This window comes from Achroia grisella, unplaced genomic scaffold, assembly GCF_030625045.1.
Source record: "Achroia grisella isolate CSIRO2021 unplaced genomic scaffold, CSIRO_AGI_Agris_v1 utg2156, whole genome shotgun sequence".
NCBI lineage: Eukaryota > Metazoa > Arthropoda > Insecta > Lepidoptera > Pyralidae > Achroia > Achroia grisella.
In genome coordinates, this window is record NW_026712714.1 from 1,798,987 (window position 1) to 1,822,120 (window position 23,134).

The 23,134-nt window shown below is 34.8% G+C and overlaps 2 protein-coding genes across 2 annotated transcripts in view; one reads left to right on the forward strand and one right to left on the reverse strand.

Annotated features, from left to right (window-relative positions):
* Positions 1-619: 619 nt before the first annotated feature.
* LOC131842280 (importin subunit alpha-1-like) lies at positions 620-12,171 on the reverse strand. The gene is made up of 11 exons (XM_059190816.1): positions 12,007-12,171; positions 10,344-10,494; positions 9,207-9,354; positions 8,706-8,787; positions 8,131-8,348; positions 6,432-6,523; positions 4,258-4,448; positions 3,388-3,581; positions 2,570-2,741; positions 1,763-1,864; positions 620-1,083 (listed from the first exon to the last, which is right to left on the reverse strand). Exons 1-11 carry the CDS (start codon positions 12,070-12,072, stop codon positions 955-957), a joined length of 1,545 nt encoding a protein of 514 aa, XP_059046799.1. The 5' UTR covers positions 12,073-12,171; the 3' UTR covers positions 620-954.
* Positions 12,172-13,946: 1,775 nt separating this feature from the next.
* LOC131842283 (homeobox protein PKNOX2-like) overlaps positions 13,947-23,134 on the forward strand; it is a 42,346-nt gene continuing 33,158 nt past the window's right edge. The window contains exon 1 of the mRNA XM_059190819.1: positions 13,947-14,036. The gene's annotated coding sequence lies outside the window, so the exon portion shown is untranslated. The remainder of the gene's footprint in view (positions 14,037-23,134) is intronic.

Sequence of the window (23,134 nt, forward strand, 5' to 3'; positions counted from 1 at the left end):
GACTCTACCGCTATAGTCGTTCTATTAATACGCCACTAACAATTGTAATAGTTACATTATACAAGACATTTTTAATAGTTACATTACATAAGACAATTGTAATGGTTCCATCAAGCAGTGATATCTGTGTGTCAACGACAGACCACGATGCAAATACAGGAAATGGCTTTTTTTTCGGGATTTTGTTCACCAGTTTAGCATAACTTTCATAGACATAATTTCATACATACTTATATAATTGGTCCACATTTACCAACAAAAACAAAGCTTATATAAATTATCACTATATTAAATTTGAATTGATGGTAAAGTAACGATACAGAGATACACAGTTATTTTAGCATAGGGACAACAAGCTTGCGGCTCACCTGATGGTAAGTGATTATCGCCGCCCATGAACACCCGTAACACTAGGAGAATTGCAAGTGTGTATGCTGATGCCTTTTAAGAAGGAATAAGCTCTTTTTTTTAAGGTTTCAATATCGTATCGGTTCGGAAATACCATCGCTGGAAAGTTCTTTTACTACATAGTTATTGTGTTCATTCATTACAATAAATACAAAAATTAAAACTGAATGAATTCAGTTAAAAAATCTGCACGTGAAAGTGCAAATAACAGTTGTATCTCAGTATTTGGGATAGCGTATTTGCTGCTTTTAAGTGTGATCAAAATTGATACAATTAACAACGCATCCTATTTGTTGCTTCCCCTTAAGAAAAATTCTATCTAACGATCTTCGATTTTCTAGAAGAATCTTGTATACTAATTATAAAAAAACGCATGTTCATGTTGCTAACAGTAAATAATAAAACCTACTATATATATACTATCCTACTATAATCTAAATGATTGTATTAATAATAGAAATATACATGGCAGTGGCTAACAATAGGGTCGCTAGTGTAACATACTACGGGACCTGGGGGCCCCGGGCAATTTGAACATGGATCGTTCTAGAAGTTGATGTTTGGTGTTCCTGTTGTACCAAATTGATATTCTTCATTCGTTTCTGTTGGTGCAGCGGCCGCGTCGTCTTGTTCCGCGAAATATGTATCCAAAATGTGTAAGGTTTTCTTATATACCTGTAACGTGGAAAATATATATTTATATACACTCGCGAGCAAAAGTATGAAATCACTTGCTTTGAATTGATTCCGGGCGATCTTGAGTACTTAAAAACTAGTTAAGAATAATAAAAATGATACCATTTGGAAGGTTGAACTGTTAGCTTTAAATTGATATCAAAGTCATTTAAATCACACCAGTATTTAAGAAGCTATCCCAGATTATGTACTAGCGACCACTTCCAGCTTCATACGGATGCATACAAATCTTTGAATTTCTCGGCTTCTTCTATACTATAACACGCATGTATTATATATATAAACCTTCCTCTTGAATCACTACCTATTGCCGAAAACTGCATTAAATCCGTTGCGTGATTTTTTATTTTTTTAAAAGATATAAGCGAAGAGACTGCGACAGCGACTTTGTTTTATATGTAAAGAAAATTAAAGACACAGTAAATGACTCTAGACACTGAAAATAGTGTGAAACTAAACTTTGCAGTAATTTCTATCCATATAACAACATATATAATAATAAAAATGTAATCAATTGCCATATGTACCTAGAAGATATATAAGAAAAATATTGTACAACTTTATTAGTTAGGTTAGCTACTGTTCTACCACTATTTTATTGACACTTTATACAGTTAAATACTCTGAAATGTCTTTAAAAACAATCTTAAAGATTTACCGATTCGTTTTCGTGTTGCTGCAACGCTTCTAATTGATCCAAAGCCCCTATCTCTTCTAATCTTATACACAGAGGCTCCACTTGTCCAAATTTTGCGGCGGCCTGCAATAAAGTTATAACAACATAACATACCGTGACCTTTATTTATACAGAAATATTCTGAACAGTAGACCAACAACCTGATGGTAAGTGGTAAACATCACCTATATACATAAATGGTACATCAGACATCACAAACTACACTTTCTATTAATCTAAATATATATAACTCAAAGGTGAATGACATAGTGATCTATCAACGCACAGCCTAAACCACTGGACGAATCGGGCTGAAATTTGGCATGCTGGTAGATGTTATGACGTAGGCATCCGCTAAGAAAGGATTTTGATTAATTCTACCCCCAAGGGGATAAATTAGGGGATGAAAGCTTGCTGTTCATATAATTGTCTATTAATGTATTGTTATTAATACTCGCCCCGGCTTCGCACGGGTGTACATGTAGTACATATATAGTCCTTCCTCTTGAATCACTCCATGTATTAAAATAGAACTGTTTCAAAATCCATTGCGTTTTAAAGATTTATGCATACATAGGGACGGACAGACAGCGACTTTGTTTTATACTATGTAATGATAATTCAAATTTCGCGTTTCAATTACGAAGGTATTCAAATACAAATATATATTATACTTCAAAATGTGACATCATGAGATTTAAGACTCCCACCTCTTGTCACACACACTTTGTCCCTCTCACTCGTCCTCCAAGTGTGACGTAATTTGCAGATGTCCACTTTGAAGCTCACCTGCAGTAAGTTGGTGAGACCATCCAGTACAACGGTGACAGCGCGGTGGTCGGGCGAACTCAATAGATAGCAGTACGGTTGTAGGAACCCGGCCGCAAGTAGAGCGTCCAGCTGCTGAGGACTTCCACCTAGGCACAAGTTGGTAATCGCCCATGCGGCTTCTTTCTGGCATCTGAGAATATTGTGGTTCTATATTAGTTATTCCGTTAGACTGTAGAAAGTATTTTGAATAAACTATTTTTTTTATATACTAGCTGTGCTTGCGACTTTGTCGGCGTGGATTAGTAACATTGGTGAGCATAAAGTAGTTAATAATCTAACCCAACAAGTCATAAAAAAAAGTTTCAAAATTCTTGCTTTAAAAATGACAATACTTTTGTACAACCTTTCATCTCTCCTTTCAACTCCAAAAAGGGGGGAAAGGGGATTGTTTGTAATGGGAACTAGTAAATCCCATTGCTAGCAATGTATCATATTAGGTTGATCTCCACGCGGTTCCCCTGGAAGCCATCGTGATAAATTCTTGGTGAATGGGTCATGATAGGCTAACTGACCTGACCTCATGCTAATCTTTTTCTTCTTATTCTCACTGGTGCCCCACTAACGTAAACAGTTAGCGCAGGCGGGTGCACCATTCCATTATCATCCATAAAAAAAACACCAAAAAGGGTTATTAACCCTTTTTCAGGATCTGGGTTTATCTGTGTACCAATTTTCATTTAAATCAGGTATAGTATTAGTTTTGGCGTGAAAGCGAGACAGACAGACAGAATTACTTTTGCATGCATAATATTTGGTATTTTAGTTTTAGTACTCACTTGATATCATCGAAAGACAGCACATGTAACAAATGATTCAGGATTCCCTTATCGATCGCCTGCTGTATCTGTTCATTGGTGCCAGCTAGGATGTTTGAGATAGCCCAAGCCGCTTCCTTCATGAGGGATGGCTTCCCGCAGTGGAGTAGCGTGGCGATGTGATCCAGGCAGCCGGCTTGTAGGCAACGGTCCGTCTAAAGGGGAAGGAGATTATTAGGAGGTCAATTGCGCCATTTCTGACTATAGAAAAAATATAAATTTTAATGTCTGGAAGAGATTACGTCAGCGATAAGAAAAAAAAAATAATCTAAATATATATAACAAAAAGGTGACTGACATAGTGATCTATCAACGCACAGCCCAAACTACTGGACCGATCGGGCTGAAATTTGGCATGCAGGTAGATGTTATGACGTAGACATCCGCTAAGAAAGGATTTTGATTAATTCTACTCCCAAGGGGATGAAATAGGGGAAAAGTTTGTATGAAACTTCGTCAATTTTAAACCGATCGGGCTGAGACTTTGCTTGCATATAGCTACTATGACGTAGGCTAAGAAAGGATTTTAATAAATTCCACCCCTAAAGGAACAAATTAACGCGAGCGAAGCCGCGAGCAAAAGCTAGTAATAACTATATGTTTGAAAATATTATGTGGAAGTTAAAGCTATAATAAAGAGTCTGTAATTTTGAATTTGAATCGAGGTCTATAAATTACGCTAAAGCTTATGACAGTAATAATGCTAAGACTAAAACATACTGTCACATGATAACGTGATCTTCATAGTGCTGTTTATGTATTTAGGCAACAGTTAGATTACATCACAAAAAAAAAAAAAAAGTCATCAACTTGTGCGAAAATATATATAACCTCAGCAACGGGGTAACTGTTCATCACAGTGAGCATGTTCCCCACAGATCTGAGGGCGGGGGTCCTGACGGCGGGGGACTTGTGACCCAGCAGGGAGACGAGGCGGACCAGCAGGTTAGGGGTGCTTTGTACAGACTCTATCCTCTCGTTGGGCCCGTCTGTTAGGTATGACAGTGCCCAGCATGAATCCGCTAGAATCAATATAAGGATATCATTGTTATTGTAAATGTTAGTTTGAATGATCATGTTTTGGACTTTGTTGATAAGACTTCTTTTCTTGGTATTGTAATAGATAATAAATTGCAGTGGGGACCACATATATTAAACCGAGCTCGGCTTCTTTTGCTATCAGAAAAATTAGACAGTTAACTGATACTGCAACAGCGAAGCTAGTGTATTTTAGTTACTTCCATAGTATAATGTCGTATGGTATTATATTGTGGGGCAAGGATGATGTAGAATCAATTTTTATATTACAAAAAAGAGCAGTTCGTTCAATATATAATTTACTTGTCGCGAACGAGAGAACGCTTTAAAGAAACAGCTTACTGTTCCCTCTCAATATATATATGAAAATATAATGTTTGTAAAAACTTAAATTTATTTACAAAGAATAGTCACTTACACGGTTTTAATAAAGGAATAAAAATAAATTAAATATGCCTAGTTTTCGTCTCAAAAAAGTAAGTACATCTTTCATGGGACATTGTGTACGTTTTTATAATAAATTGCCCGATAATGTTTTGAATTTAAATGAAGGGAAATTTAAGATACATGTAAAAAATACACTTTGCGCTAAAGCTTATTATAAAATAAACGACTACTTGAATGACTACAATGCGTGGACTTAATTACTTACTTATTTTAACTTTGAACTTAATTATTTTAACATTTGTTAAGGTATATAACTTTCTCATTGACATAGATAATGTAATAAACACTAAAGAAACTTATCCTAAATTTAGTAATGACATATTGTAATTTAAATATTGTAATGGAGTGAAAACATGATTGGTACAGTTTATGCTGTAAATAATATAAATGAAATAAATGAAAAAACTACGCTATAAAGTTCAAACTTGTGGTCCATACCTGTTCATCGGATCCCTCTAATATGGTTGAGTGCAATGATTGGCTCATCCGTCATATCGTGAGGGCTGCTTGTGGGGACTGGTCTGTTCAGGTTGCGAACACTGATTAGATTTTTTGATTTTTTTGATTTTTTTTTATATAGCATATGCTGGTGGTCACTCTATTCTCCCAAATTTGAATTTAAATGAAATAGTATTATTATAAATATGTACAATATTAAAAAAAAAAAAAATACGAGCTGAGTTTCTTGTCAGTCCTCATCTTGAAATCATTCCGAACTGACGGTAGATTTGACATATCATAAGAGTCTGTAATAGACCTACATGAATAAAGATATTTTGAATTTTGAATTTTTGAATTGTAAGATTTAAATATAAATTAATAATAATATTTCAGAGAAATTCACACAGCGCCATCTAGTCCCAAGCTAAGCAGCGTGTGCTATGGGTACTAGACAACTGATACATACTGATACTTTTTTTTTGGTAAATGCATACATGATATACATAGAAAATAAACAGACCGATACAAACAATCATACTCATGAATTGAAATATTTGTGCCGTGCGCGGAATCGAACCCGCGACCTTCGGAAGTAAAGCTGTAAATATAAGTAATATTATAGCATCACGACTATAATATCCCAGGGGGTAATCAGAGGTAGTGTCCAATGTAAGGAATAAACAAAACTATGTATACAACTTGCCTAACATGAAATCTAGAGCCATATATTTAGCTAGATATTTTTATTTTAATTTAAAAATAAAATAATATATACATATATGTCGCATCAGGAGTGGTATCATGATCCGTCATCATAGGTGGGCAGCATTGAGATTAATGATGAAGAATATAAAAAAAATACATACAAATCTAAATTTTCACATATCTACCACTATCCCCTTTTTTAATAACGATTTTAATTTATATAATAGAAAATAATTTGGCAAAACAACGTTTGTGGGGTCAGGTAGCATATATGTATATATGTGTCACAAAAACAAAGTCTGTGTCCAGTTGCGGCCTTAGAAGTCTAGGACTAAAACAGTTCAATCAGCACCTGACTAGGAAACAATACTCACCCAATATATCTTGATCGGTTACTTCCAGCAAGTCGGATATATATGGAAGAGCTGGAGAGACCATATCAAATTTCACTAGAGGATTCTTATTCCTGGAATAAGAGAAATACATATTATTTTACATTTAGTGATATATCAGCTGAATTTGATATTAAAATCTTGTTTTTTATATTAGAAATGAGAAAGTTTGTGAATATTTTAATCTTTCAGACAAAAGGTACTGAACGGATTTTGATGAAACTTTACAGTAATATAGCTTATACATCAAAATAACACAAATTTGTACAAAGTTTATCTAGGTTTAACTTGAGTGTATGAAATTAAAAAACACCCTAACTGGTACAAAAAATCATGCTCATGAATACAAATAGTGACCATCAGTAGTGTCGCTAGGAAGGTGGTGTGCTAAACCGTTAGACCACTGAGACTAAACCTAGGCTGAAGTAAATGATATGGTCGGCAGCGCGTACATGATATCCTTGTTAATTTCAGGTGTCCATAGGCTAAGGTAACTGTTTACCATCAGATGGGCTAAATGCTTGTTTATGTATGTAGATGTTGTAGTACAAGAAAAAGGAAACAGAAGTGAGGGATTTTCTAAAAGTAAAAAATCCCCACACGGCGGACCGCAGCTGTCTGCGCGGTATGTGCATGCACACAGTGGTACAGTTACCTGCACAGATTACTGTACGCCCACACGGTGGTCTGCAGCGGTCTGGGCGGTGTGTGCTTGCCCACAGTGGTACAGTTACCTGCACAGATGGCTGTACGCCCACACGGCGGTCCGCAGCGGTCTAGGCGGTGTGTGCATGCACACAGTGGTACAGTTACCTGCACAGATTACTGTACGCCTACACGGCGGTCCGCAGCGGTCTGGGTGGTGTGTGCATGCACACAGTGGTACAGTTACCTGCACAGATGGCTGTACGCCCACACGGCGGTCCGCAGCGGTCTAGGCGGTGTGTGCATGCACACAGTGGTACAGTTACCTGCACAGATGGCTGTACGCCCACACGGCGGTCCGCAGCGGTCTAGGCGGTGTGTGCATGCACACAGTGGTACAGTTACCTGCACAGATGGCTGTACGCCCACACGGCGGTCCGCAGCGGTCAGGCGCTGGGTGGAGGCGCCCTGTGGTAACCCGTGTTGCACAGATGGCTGTACGCCCACACGGCGGTCCGCAGCGGTCTAGGCGGTGTGTGCATGCACACAGTGGTACAGTTACCTGCACAGATGGCTGTACGCCCACACGGCGGTCCGCAGCGGTCTAGGCGGTGTGTGCATGCACACAGTTGTACAGTTACCTGCACAGATGGCTGAACGCCCACACGGCGGTCCGCAGCGGTCTAGGCGGTGTGTGCATGCACACAGTGGTACAGTTACCTGCACAGATTACTGTACGCCTACACGGCGGTCCGCAGCGGTCTGGGTGGTGTGTGCATGCACACAGTGGTACAGTTACCTGCACAGATTGCTGTACGCCCACACGGCGGTCCGCAGCGGTCTGGGCAGTGTGTGCATGCACACAGTGGTACAGTTACCTGCACAGATTGCTGTACGCCTACACGGCGGTCCGCAGCGGTCTGGGCAGTGTGTGCATGCACACAGTGGTACAGTTACCTGCACAGATTACTGTACGCCCACACGGTGGTCTGCAACGGTCTGGGCGGTGTGTGCATGCACACAGAGGTACAGTTACCTGCACAGGTTGCTGTAGGCCCACACGGCGGTCCGCAGCTGGCTGGGCGGCGTGTGCGGTCGCAGCAGCTTCAGTAGCGCGGGCAGCGCGCGGTGTTCCAGCACGGCGTCCCGGGGCCCGGCCCCGTCGCCCGCGATGTTGCCCAGCGCCCACGCACTCTGCTCGCCCACCGCTCCACCGCGTTCCAGCAGCGACACCAGCGGTGGGATCGCGCCGGCCTGCATAAGTTACGGAATTATCGGTTAATAAGTCTCTCCAGTGGCCCTTGATGATGTGGAATTGATCCCACATATGTGACACTTATTATGGTGAACTCAGGTAAATAAAACCAGAATCTATACTCATCCTGACGTTACCCATTATTGCTAATGAATGTTAGACCTCTTAGAGCTTAAAATTAATTAATTTTTTATATGTTAAAACTAAAAATATGAAACTACTAGCTAAATGGCAAACATAGTATTCCCATATAAATTATTTCTGAATAGCCTACCTATCTATGGCCATAAATACTATATCTGTTCTCAGACCTAACAAAAAATTATATTCTAATTATTAATATAATTATAACTTACATCGATAACAGCCATGGTGTGGTCGTGGGTGCCTGATGCTATGTTGGTTAAAGCCCAAGCAGCTTCAAACTGGAGGTCGGTACTGTAAATCGTAACAAATAATTCAGTAACTAAATTACTTCTGAGTCGATAAAACCTAGTGATTTTCATGTAAATGACAAATATTCATGGCAATTCATGCACAGGATTTTTACTTAATGTAAGTAAGTCATAGACGCCTGCAAGAGTACACATTGTAAATAAAATGGCTTCTAAAAAAAAAGAATTCGGTTGAGTTTCGTGCCAGTTCTTCTCAATTAAATCTATATACTGTACTGGAAGGTAGGTGAAAAAATATTATGTTCATAAGCAGCTAAAACCTACATGAATAAATGGTTTTTAATTTTATTAAGCAATGGTTACCATGTACCATCACCTTCAGCTTATTTGTTATTATAGTTGCATAAAAGAAAATGTGGGGAAGAGATATTCCCTGAAGAGAGTCATAAACAGTTTATTCACCAGTCATCTCTGTCCAACGCAGCAATCAAAGGCTTGATAACACCAGCATCCACCATCAATGAGATCGGAGGGTTCTGCTCCCTCGACAGCATACGGCGGGCCGCACGTGCTGCTGCTGTCTGCACAGCTAGATCCTGAGACTTTAGACCTGCATAGACAATGAGAAAGAAATTTGAGTTATCATAAAGTACAAGATATACTATGACCCTCCTCTCCTTGTGATACAATTTATTTTCACATTCCTTTCTATTACAATTTATTGCACCAATATGACTTTGAATAGGACATGAATAAAATTAAAGAACTAAAAATAAAACTAAGTACAAGAGGCGGTCTTATCGCTAATGAACCTTTAACAATCTTTGAAATGAGGATCCCCTTCATTAAGAGTTTGAGCTATTGCTAGCTATTTACGCCAATAGACGACCTCAGTAGTCTAGTAGTCTAGCATACCCCTTTACGACCGATGGACGTGGGTTTGATTCCTCGTACGGCACAAACAATTGTATTCATGAGTATGATTGCTTGTATCAGTCTGGGTGTTTTCTATATATAATATGTATGTATTTACAAAATAAAAATATCTATGTATGTGTATCAGTTATCTAGTACCCATAACATAAGCTTTGGCTAGCTTATCTTGGATCTAGATGGCGCTGTGTGAATTGTCCTGAGATTATTATTATTATAGCAATGCAACCTATGGAAATTTATGCCTTGTTTCAGACCTTGCTACTTAGGTATTCAGAGAACTATCACTTTAATATCATGATCTTTCATATTTAATATGTAATGCTGAACAATATTTACTTAAAAGAACATCACACTAAGTATCTCGCTTGTGTTTGTTATGAGTTTGCTTTTCCAATGAGCAGTAGAAAAAAATATATTAGCTTATATTAAGTTCAATTTAAATAATTTCTATTTCAAAACTCATCAGGGATAAGAATTTAAGAATATTCTTTGAGGTGACAGTTTTTATCTCCTCAGGTTGGTGTATTTTCCAAAGGAGATATTTCCTTTATACATGTGTGGGCTACAATAACTTAAGATGTGTAGTGGCATATACTTTTAGAGCAAAGCAGGTAAATCATTCTCCATTATTCTCCATAAAGAATATATAATTATGAATATTACCTTTTACAATCTCTCCTGGAGTTTGCTGCTTCTCACCATCCTGAGGTGCCTCTCCTGCTTCAGGAGAGAGTGCCCTCCGCTTGAGCAGCTGTTCATCACGAGCTTGCTTCCTAAGGGCAACACTGAGCTCTGCCCTCTTGCGACGCAGATCCTGATTAACAAATGTATGATTGAAAAGGATGTTACAGTGATCAGGGGTATAATAAAAATGGATATGGAATAAATTCCAGTACAGACTTTTTGCATACAATTGCATCTAGTACAGGACTTAAAATATACTAATATTATAAATGAGAGCTCACTATAGCATGGGAATTAGTAATAGACAAAAACAAATATAGGCTAGGAATTAATAATGAATTCAATTGAGATTGAGAGGTATACTAAAGAGGTCTAGGTCTACAGTAAATTCTATACTGGAATTTGTATCTAAGGCTGCACAAGCAGGATCCTACCAGATTTGGCTGAGCAGGGAGAGATGGAAGGTGAGCATTGACATGTCATCAAGAGTTCTTTATTGGACAGACAGCGACAGCAACTTTGATTTATACTGAGTAATGATGTAACATTAAATCATTTAAATTTTACATTGCTTCATCTGCATTAAAACTTTTGGGAAGAGCTTTTTTGTATGTTCTAAATGTTTATTTAATTAACTTAGTCTGTCATAAACAACAAACATAAAAAAATGCTGAGTCAAATTCGAAATAGGCAACATTTTTGCATTGGTACAGGAAATTATGCATAAACTCCCAAGTAATTAACAGAACTAGCAATACCAGTGTATTAAAGGATCTTTCATAATTTCATGTTCATTTATTAGTAAGTAACAGTTCCCATGGTTTACCCTGCATGAAATTTATAGCCCATATATTATTCTGATGCATAAGCTATACTGTAAAGTTTCATCAAAATATGTTACCATACTCACAAACTCTCACATTTTGAGTATTAATAACACTAATACTAGATATTTATGTTTTTTTTCTACTAACTGTGTGGGTACATTCTTTTGTAGACATTATACATATATATGCATCAACATTTACTTATCTAATCGATTAATTTACAACAGATGTAGGAAATATTACTAAGTGAAAATTACAGTTGAAATAGAAAAATACATTTCGACGCTTATAATACTGTGATACACGTGCGTGAGTTTGTATAGAAGATTTTTTTAAATGTTCTATTATGCTTTTTGCTAAGTATTTTACGTTTCATGAGTATTAACATTGACTTTCGCCTTCATATGCCCTTTGACGGCCTGTGTATATCAAGACAAAAACTAAACCAGTGTGGAATATCGTATAATAATAATAATAATAATGTGGCTGAAATCAACTACCCTTCAGTAAGGTCGTGTTCCTTTCACTTCATTTTTTTAATCGATGGATTTTGGCAATCGCAAGTTAAAATATAAATAAAAAAAGGGAATATCTTAACAATGCGATTACATACAAGTAGTTTATAAGCATATTAATAAAAAGGAATGACGGTGGGGAATATTATAAAAACTTAAGTTATTTTTAAGTAATATATTTGTTATTTTGGCTCAGATTGTTTTTAAATATTACAAAAATGCTTTTAAATACACATACAATATTAATTTATCGTATTCGAAATTTCAAATTTCGAACAATATATTTTTATTTTTACTCACTGTCGTTCCATGACCAGCATTTTTGTAAGCAGCAAGTCTTGAATTATGAGTTTCTCTATCTGCCATTGCGAATAAATTAATGAAATTACTAAAAAATAAAAGCAACTATACAACTAATTTCGGCAAAGTATGAAATTTTAAACAGAATTTTCAAAGTGCAACGGATAAAAGGAATGAATGAAATAAGCAGTCGCGTCACATGGAACACTGAAATCAATCGTATCGTTCACTACTCACTCATTGAGTGTTGCATGTACTAGCAATATATTTTAATACCTTTTAAAATAATTCATGCAATATTGTATTTTTTTCCAACATTTTCTATATGTATCCACATTTACGTTGTTATTAAACGTGATTATGTCAGGTTATAAATTAAACGAAATATTTTACTCAAATATATTCAAAGAAATTTGTATAATACAAACAATTCAATTACACAGAAACACCAAAGGCAAGAACGATTGACAGAAAATGGAAATAGATTATATATTTTCTTGAAATTTTGTTATGCTATTATGACGTTTAAATGTGACATTTGTCCTTGCTAACTATAAATGTCATTATTTATATTAAGAAGTACTTTGTTAGATAAAAAAAAGAATGAACGAAATTAGAATTCTAGAATTCTATATATTTTTATGGCAATTATTTTTATTTTTATTATGTACTTAGTTATGTCGACTGCCGTTATTTTACAATATATTCGATGAAATTGTACAATCGATTAAAATGCATTGATATTAATTGTATCAATTGATGTAGCTGTACAGCCACACAAATGATATATAAATAAATATAATAAAGTTTCATTCGTCTGATTTACTATCATAATTCTTTATTAATCTTTTTTTTTGTTATAATCAAATATGATTTTTTTAATTTTCTACTGACTTGCTTCTTTAATTAAATATTAAATTAATTTTAAAATATAACATCAAATACTAAGTACCTAATTAAGTAGTAAATTTATGACAGTCCTTTGTTGTGCTCAATTGTGCTATTCCTTTCAAAATGATAGTTGTCTAGGGTATTCGCCTGGCCAGGCTACTTGAAATACTCATAATTAAAATTATTTGTAATTTATTTCAAGATTTTTCCTTTATTCACATTTCTAATTTAAAAATGTTTCAAAATTGACCAATAGTTTTATTTTTCTCTAATACTTTAACTTATAGTTCTCGTAGTAGGTAATTATTCCGATTCAGAACAAGAATATTTCCAGTCTGACTCCATTATTAATCAAACTGCATTGCGACTGTTGGAGTCATCGAATTAATGCAGCTGAGATGAACATCTGAAAAAATAGTACTGAATAAAATAAGAAGAAGTAGGAGGTGACCTCACGACAGATATTGAGTAGTGGGATGGGCTTAACATGCGCAAAGACGTTTTATAGAGAAATAACGTAACATTATACTATAATTAACCTATGCCATGACCGACACTTTCATCTGACGAATTCACATACGAAACGTTCGTAAATTAATGTTATTAAAACAAGTTTAAAGACCATCAAGAACATGTAATTACGCAAAACGTTACGCTGCTGGGCGTGACATCACAAATCAGTCCGGTCGGGTTGAAGACAACACGACGATTCCCCATCCTTGTTTCTCGTTTGGTTTTAGATAGAGAGGCGACTGGCTAGCAGGCCGGCGCTGATCGTATTCTGTCGAGGGTGTCGCCATTTTCATTTTGACGAATATTGACAGCACGGCAGACAGACAGCGGCGCGGCGGTCGACGCAGCGTCTGCGAGACTATTTTTATTTTGATTGTGATTCATTTTACGAGCAGACTTCGCTAGCCTAATGCATTGTGTATCAGTTTGTAATCAAATTTAGACAAACTGAACATTTAGAAGTGCTAAATGATACATACATATATGAAAAACGTAGATTTTTGGTGCTAACCTCTTCCTTTTTTACTAGTGTTTTTGAGAGACTGCAATCTGATTGTGATCGATATGTGCAAGATGTACTACAGATGACTCTGCAACATTGTCCAACCTTGTGTTGTTTTCTTCTGGTAAGTGTATACAGATATTAGTGTTAGAGTTTTACAAATAATATTAATATGAATGCGATTTAGTCACGAATCTTTCCTATTTATAAGTTGTTATTTTGAGATGACGGACGAACGTAAGGAGATTTAAATTTAGCTTGTCGACGATATTTACTGTGCAAAATGACACTCGCCCTTTGTTGCGGTAGCTCCAGTTTGTTTACGAACTGTCACGGGCAGTACACGGCTCAAGATATATTGCCTGGGTTGGCGACTATGCGTGGGCTCGTTGCGCATTCAAATAGTTTTCTTATTCGTAGGGATTAAGGTCTGAATTCATGTAACATATGCGACGATAACGGCCCGTAGAATTAATTTATCACACGCCGCGCTTGACAAGTTGAAAACATAAATTCGACCTTGGCGCTCCACGTGGTTTTAGTCACTGCGTTTTCTTCTTTCACAGGTTTGATTTTTAGGTCATAATCGAATTATCGATTTTCTGGAATCTGATTAAGTTTTGATTCTGGCAGCACTTAAAATTATGAAAAAAAAAAACTATAAATGAATGAAAGTGAATGTAATTAGGTAAAAATAGCAACTTTATTTTTAAAATAAAAATAACAGTGACATATTAATAAAAAAAAAATCTTTTCTATTTTTAACCTTGTATTATATTATTAAAAAATAATTTATAGAAATATCAATATTCCTTGTTATGGATATTTAAAAAATTCTTACCTATTAGTATTTTTGGGTAAATATAAGTGTACAGTTTATTTTTTTACTCGTTGTTTTGTATCAAGTCTTTAATTTTTTAAAGAAATATTTTTAGTATCATTTATTTTACTGACGTCTTTAATTATTTGTAAAAAAATGCACCAATTTCAATTTTTACTATATTGTGAAATCACTTTGATTTCACAATATAGTAAAAATTGAAATTGGTGTAATGGTAATCTTAAAATAGGGGTTGAAAATTTGTTTTTCGATTTAAACTTACTATTAATTTTAAGCAGTCTAAATTCCTGGCATCACTTAAGAGCAAACATTTATTTATGTAACCCATATTTCTTATTATAAATGTGAAAGTCTGTATATCTGTTTGGTATCTTTTCACTATTAAACTGCTGAATAGATTTTAATGCAATTTGAAATGAAGATTGATTACATAAGTAGGATAGACATAGGCTTTTATGTTTCACAAATTAATCAGAAAGGGGTGGAATAGGGGGTGGAAGTTTGTGCAGACAAAGTTGGGGGTAACAGCTAGTGTAATATAAATTAGGATTTGCTTGGTTTAACTTATTCAATATTCTCTTATCTGTGGCTTTTGTTGATGTTATACTTATGTATATTTTATACTCTGTATTGATACATGGTGTAATCTGTGGTCACTCAGATTTTGTATTTGATTGTGAATAAAATAAATGTTGTCTGTACAACACAAAATGTAATGTGCGTGTTCAGACAAATGTAGTATTATTAAATTATTTATCAGAGATCGGCTTTTATTAACAGGCCTTCTGTAACAGGCTTCCTTGGCAGGTACAGAAACACAAGTGGTTAAGTTGAGTGTCGATGTATGTTGGTAAGGCACCTCCAGTATATTAAACTTTCACCTTGCTCACTAGTCCGGGAAATGCTTGGAGTTTCTCTCTCGGCCACATGATAGACCTCGCTCTAATTGGTATTACATATTTTCAGCCCTATGACTGCCTGTTTCTTGAAGGGTTTTTGTGGTTCCTCAAGAAGTCGAAACATCCCATCAATATTGTTAAGAGCTAGTTGAAAACATGTTTTATTTTTATCAAATTTAAACTCAAAATCATTCATTCACATTGAACCTTACCGTCTCTTGTGTATGTCATATCTTTCACAACTATACCCGACTATACCCCAGTTTGGCTAGCCACTTGAGCTGAGAAAAACTGGCAAGTAACTCAACTGGTACGTTTTTCAGTTTTATTCTTTGATCTTATTTTGATGGAGTGATCTTCACACTCTTCGTTTTAATTGCTTGTTAGCACTGTTCATTCCAAATTCAAAAGTGTTTCAATGTAAGTTTACTTGCATAAATAATTTTCATTCCAAATTCAAAAGTCCTTCATTTAAATGATTTTCATTCAAATTCAAATTCAATTTAAGTGCATAAATAATTTTCAATTTAAGTTTACTTGCATAAATGATTATCATTCCAAATTCAAAAGTGCTTCAATGTAAGTTTACTTACATAAATTATTTTTTATTCTATTCTATTCTTAATGATTAAATCTTATGGAATGGAATGACAAGTAAATTAATAATAATAAAGCCTTTATTCAGATCATAGATATTTTTTTACATGTACATTTTCTTCTATATCCAACATATATATCTGTTATCTATATCTGTTTGGTAACAAGTATAGATCTCCTCCAAATGTCTCTATTGTTAGCAAATCTTGCTCAAGTATCACCTGCCACATCTTGGAAATCATCTATCCATCTTCTGTACTGTCTTCCTCTACTTCTTTTCGTATCTTTTGTCTTCTAAAAAAAAAGAAAAACATGAAGTAAATGAATACAATACATTTCAATGCATAGACTAAATTGAGTTTGAGACTTTTTTTTTATGAACAAGTCTCAGACACTATCTAGGACGCGGTTATGATACTCTTATGAAAAAAGCCTGCCGGCTAATATTAAACTTATTGATATGCGAACTTTCTAATTTATAGCTCGTCTATCACCTTTTAAACGTAATTTATGCATTAAATCATTATATTGCTCGGTATAAATTTGCTAAATGCAAATTATTATTCAAGTGTTGCCCTAATTATATCTATTTATATAATTTTGTTTTAATACTAGGATTTTTCATTGATTTGTTCGCTCGATATCCTTTACGGGTACGTATTTTCGAAAATATTTTTCCTTTATATTATTTACTAGCTACTCGCCCTGACTTCGCACGGGTGTACCTTAATTATATATATAAACATTTCTCTAGAATCACTATTACTTATTATAGAACACTAAAAAACTGTTTTAAAATCTGTTGCGTAGTTTTAAAGATTTAAGCATACATAGGGACAGACAGCGACAGCGACTTTATTTTATACTATGTAATAATAATGATTAGCTGCGTCCGCGATTTTGTCCGCGTGGAATTGTGATCTTGGCTAGCATTTTTAATTATTTAGGCTGATTATTTTACAAATAAATAAAGCCAAATATATAGATTTAGTCCTTCTAGATAGCTTTAAAAAATTTTAATGTCATGTTATTTATATTTAATGAACAGCCTAAAAAATGAGTGTCACAGTTTTAGTTCTAAAAAAAAATGATAACTTGTCACCTTGTCACAGTTTTAGTTCTAAAATGACAATACTCCCCCTTCAAGATAACCCTTTTTTCTTGTCATTTCAATTTCAAATTAAAATCGTTTCGGCAACTTGTCACCTTGTCTCCCTACTCTACCTCTCCCCCTTCAACCCCTTACAACCCTTTTTTCATAGACTATCTGTATACCAAATTTCATTTTAAAATCGTTTCAGTAGTTTTGACGTGTAAGTGCGACAGACAGAATTTCGCATTTGTAATATTAATAAGTATTGCTGACAAAATTGGAGTCGTGTCATATCAACATTCAAAGAGAAATATTAAAAACGGTTAGTAATCACTAGTAATATCTAAGATATTATTATACTGTTTTTGAGGCATTAAGCTCACAAAATTGTACAATTTTATAAGTGCAATTGAAATTGAAATTCAAAATATTATTCTTATATCTTATAAATTTTATTCATGTACGTCTATTACAATCTCCTATGATATGTCATATCTACCGTCAGTCAGTTCGGAATGATTTCGAGATGAGAACTGACAAGAAACTTAGTTTGTATTATTTTCAAATAAATGTTGTACATGTTTACAATAATACAGATTCATTTATAAATTCAAATTCGGGAGAATAGAGTGACCACTCAGCATATGCTATTGCAAAAGTAAATAGTCTAATCGGTGTTCGTAACCCAAACAGACTAGTCCCCACACACAGCACCCGTCATAAGTGTTACGGAATAAGAATAAAGAATATATAAAAAAAAAATATATATATAGGAAGACTTAATTAATATATAAGTGAACACTACAGTACGTTTTATCGTCCAATTAACCAAGAGCTCTATGTATAACGAGATTTCATACAATTGGAGTGTCAATTTGTATATTATGTTCCACTCTACTGATTCCAACTAAACATGCACTTATGAATGCAGTATTTAACATGAGCAATGAGCCAATGAATACTTAATTATAAAATTTCAATAAATTCCATTCAACAGTTTTCTCGTTATGATGTAATAAACAGACAACAGTTTAATTCGGTTTCTTTTTAAGCTAGTGCTATTTTATATAATTAAAAGACAAACTGACCGGCCCAAAAAAGTCCTATTTTATGTATTTGGAAGACAAAGTGATCAATTGATGGTAAGCGTCACTATATACGTGTACAGCTATACGAATATCAGGTTATCATGTTACGTTCATCTTACTTGTTATGGGTTACTTATTATGCTTATTCCAGAGTCCTCTTATCCTGTAATTTCAAAAATTTTTCACGTTTCAACTAAACCACAGATTACAAAGGAAGTTGCTTTGCGGCTGAAGTAGGGGAGACTGTGGTACCCACGCAAATGACTACGGTCTATACCTGGGTAAAACTCTCTACTCTCCCTTTTATCAGTTATGTAATTTCGACTTTTTGTATAATAAATACGGTATATTTTTGAAAAAACCGTCGGTCCACTCAGGAATCAAATTCAGAATCAATTATCCTATATTGCATTTTTTTATACTCTTCAATTAAACACGAGTAACGTAATAAATTTATAGTTCTTAGTCAATCTCTATAATTTACCACGAAATATAAACTGACATTGTTACCTCTACTCGTTTTTGTCTTTATCGCATTTCTTCTTTTGATAGTTTTGTACAAAAATGAATTGAATTGGAATCGTTATTGCTGAAGCACTGACTGAAGGCATTTTGTATTATTTTTAATAATAATCTTAGCACTGTCCCACTTTATGCGGAGACGGTTCTCCTAATTTTTCGGTGCCAAGATAATCTTTCCTGGGGTCGGGCAATTTTTCCGCAGGGACAACATTGCTCATACATGCTTGTTCCACCAGGTGGCTGGAGGACGTCCTCTACCTCTTTTGCGTTCAGGTAATCTAAGGCATTTTGACCACGTCCACTGTTTACTTAAAAGAAATAAAAAAAAAAGAAATGATGCAAGAGGTTCATTTCCTAAATTACGTATTAATTAACTGAAACAGTAGATCCTCACACTGCGTATTCAAGGCAAAAAATGATCCTTCATACTAAAACGATTCAGTCGTCGCTTTGTTGTTATCCCTTTCGCTAATTTCATCTATATGAAGATAACAGAGCGACAGAATTAATTTCGCATTCAAATTATAATATTATAAAAGTAAACTGTCATATGTATGCGCTTGAAATACTTAATAATATTTTAATATGATCGCAATCTCTCAAGCAATATTTACCAAGTGTAAAGACAGACAAGAAATTATTAGACACATTCCATCCAGATTGCACTCTCAAGAATATTTCTGCTCTGCGCTTTCCCGCGAAAAAAGTGCTTTGACAGCGAAAAAGGCGGGAACGGTGGCCATTACGGACAAGTGACGCCTTGGCCGGCCGAATAATTGGCGTACCAGAGTTATGGACAGATTTTAATAACGTTAAACCACGAGTTATGGGTTTTGGGCAGAGACAACAGTCTTGATTTATTATTGACCTGATGCTGTAATGAAAACGCACAACTGCGTTGGCAGGGAACATAACAATGGATATTAATTCATATTTGTTTATTTTCCCGCAAATTATCTTGACACAAACAATGCCAGATACTCGTAAAGTGTAATGCTAACTGCTAATTAAAGTCAATTTAGTTCAATAGCTTGAACTTTATCATTTATTTGGCAGTTGTAGTGAATTCAGAGTTGATACAAGAAATACAATAATTAATACCTATGCATGGCCATACAAAATTCATCCATAATCATATAGACGGCCTTGGTAGTCAAGCGGTTTAGCACACCTCTTTATTTTCGATGGTCGCGGCTTCGATTCCTCACACAGTACAATCATTTGTATTTATGAGTATGATTGTTTATATCGATCTGGGTGTTTTCTATGTATATTATTTATGTATTTATATCAGTTGCTTACCACCATAACACACGATCTGTTTACCGTGGGACTAGATGGCGCTGTGTTAATTGCCCAAGATTATTTATTTATTAATATTTCTCGATTAAAGGGCTGAATGGATCTTAATGAAATTTAACATGAATATAGATTGTATCACGAGAAAGGTTCAGGATATAGTTGTCTCAAGAACAGCAGAAAAATAGTGGGTAAAAGCTAGGAACTCATAAAACTCTTGTTCAAATAAGCCAGGGATGTTGTTTAGTTTGCTTGACGCCAAAGGTATAAAGAAAGCATCAGGATACTATACAAGAGGCAAAGGCTGCGTTACGGTGAAATTAAAACTTCTCCCAACGAGAAAACGGCAAGAGGGGATGGGAAAGGTGGGTGTTTAGGGTTCCGTCCGATTCTGTGCATTATTTATTAACTACCTGTTCCTCGATTTGTATTTTTACTATATTATTAGTATTATATTAGAGTTAGAGCTAGCTGGTTAGAGAGTAGTATATTAGAGTATTATATATAATAACTATCAGACCCCGCAAACGTTTTGCCATATAAATTAAAATAGATTTTAAAAAATAGGTGTTGGTGATAGAAGGGTGAAATTTTAGTGATGTATGTATTTAATTAACATTAAATTTTGTCCAAAATCATAAATGTTAGCGGTGGACAACCCTTATCACATCGACGTATGAAAAATAGATAGTAGTCGATTCTTAGACCTACTGAATATACATATACATATAAAATTTCATAAAAATCGGTCGAGCCGTTTCGTAAACTAATATTATGACACGAGAATTTTACCTATATGTTATATATGTATTATGTTATTCATCACACTGCAGAATACATAGCAATTAGCTACTATTTAATTACATGGTATAGAATCTTACCGTACTATTATATCGGACTAGCTGACCCGCGCAACTTCTATCTGCATTACACTTACTTGACATTTATTATTATATTTCGCCCAATTTACATACCTTTTTACATTATAGCCTATGTATTCTGATGTATAAGCTATATTACTGTAAAGTTTTATCAAAATCCGTTAAATAGTTTTTGCATGAATTATAGGATTAGAAATAATCTTTATTTAAATAAACTTAATATAAGCACTTTTGTAGTCACATTTTTTTTTATTCTACCGCTCATTCGGAATGCAGACTCATCACAAGGAGAATATATATCCTTGTGATGAGTAATTAATAAACATTCAACTATCCATAAATAAACGTTTATAATATTAGTAAAAAAGATGTCGCAAATTATTGGGAAATGGAGATCTCGTTACTTTCAGTTTCAATAATATCGAAAAAGTCAAATCAGTTCCTTCTATTGGAAAGTTTATGTTCAAACTGAAGTTGATAAAATTTCAAATGAAAGTCGGTTTGTCTTATATTTCATAATCTAGGGCGATAAATATAATTTTCGTGAAACGATAGCTGTATGTTCAAAATTCCTTTGTTTCACTAACATAATAACACCGCACAGAACCCTATGGTGTCTCTTTTGCCAACTTCCGCATACCATATCGCACCGGAAGCGTCCCACAGTTTCGAAATTCAAATTTGAAATTGGATCGGGATGCTGACGCGGCACAACGAGGGCGGGTGAAGCTTTGTTTGTGAATGCTTAGCTTTTTACGTACCATAGATTACGGTAGCCAGAGGTAGCCAGTGATAACTTTTTGTTTTAGAGTTTGGGACTAAGGAAACACTGCAAATGAGGTTTTTGTTTTCACAATAAATAAATGTGATAAGGTAACTTCATTATTATAAATCGAAGTGTAGATTTTTAATTAATATTTTTATTTCTGTGTTCATATTAATAAATTTTTTAATATGCACGTATCATTGAAATTGGTGATTAATAAGACTGTTATTTTATTGTACAGTTAACATTTTACTGAAAGTGATTAATTGATATATAGCTATAGAACTAGCTTCTGACTGCGAGTTCGTCCGCATTATCGTATTAGTCGGCGTGGTATGGGCTTTTATTTTGCTTTCCGTTTATTGCACCGGTGTATTTGTACTTTATTCCCTTAGTTGCCTTTTATGACAACTTGGGGACGAAAACGAATTCTGTTGCCTGCAATATTCTTTCTTCGTCACCTGATGTCAGTTGTAACTTTGTAATGAGGTAATAGTAACAGACGCTTAATAACAAACAACATCATTACATAGTATAAAACAAAGTTGCTATCGCTGTCTGTCCGTCCCTATGTGTGTTTAAATCTTTAATACTACGCAACGGATTTTGAAGCGGTTTTTTTAATAGATAGAGTGAATCAAGAGGAAAGTTTATATGTACAATACTTGTACACCCCTGCGAAGCCGGGACGGGGGTAGCTAGTTAACTTATAAGAAAATGAGAAATTGACTTTTAAGCATCATTAAAAATTGTTACTGGCCAGTAAAAAAAAAGGGGTTTACACTTTTAATTTTTTCACATTTTATTTTTTTAAATCAAAATTCGATTTTCAAATGTGACAACGAAATTTATCATCGTACTTGCTCAATGCCTGACTCTACACATTACCAACGCGTTAGTTTGTCATTTACTTTTGTCTCTGGTTTAAAATCTTACTATTTAGAAACTGACGACGAATACTTAACTTCTGCTATGAAACTGGTATGAATGAACGAGCATACCAGCGAGGAAGCACTAGTTTAACATAAATATGACAAGAAGCGATCGTGCGCCCCGATATGTTATTCGGGGTGGCAACTCAATATTTGAGCAGATGTGCTTTCGGGGCGGAGAGCGAAAATGTTGTTTTTATGCGACCTACATGGAAATGTTCGGAGTAAGGTTGTTGTGGTATCGATATTTTCGAATATCGATAATAGATTTATTTCATTGAACGACGCGATATATATATGTACA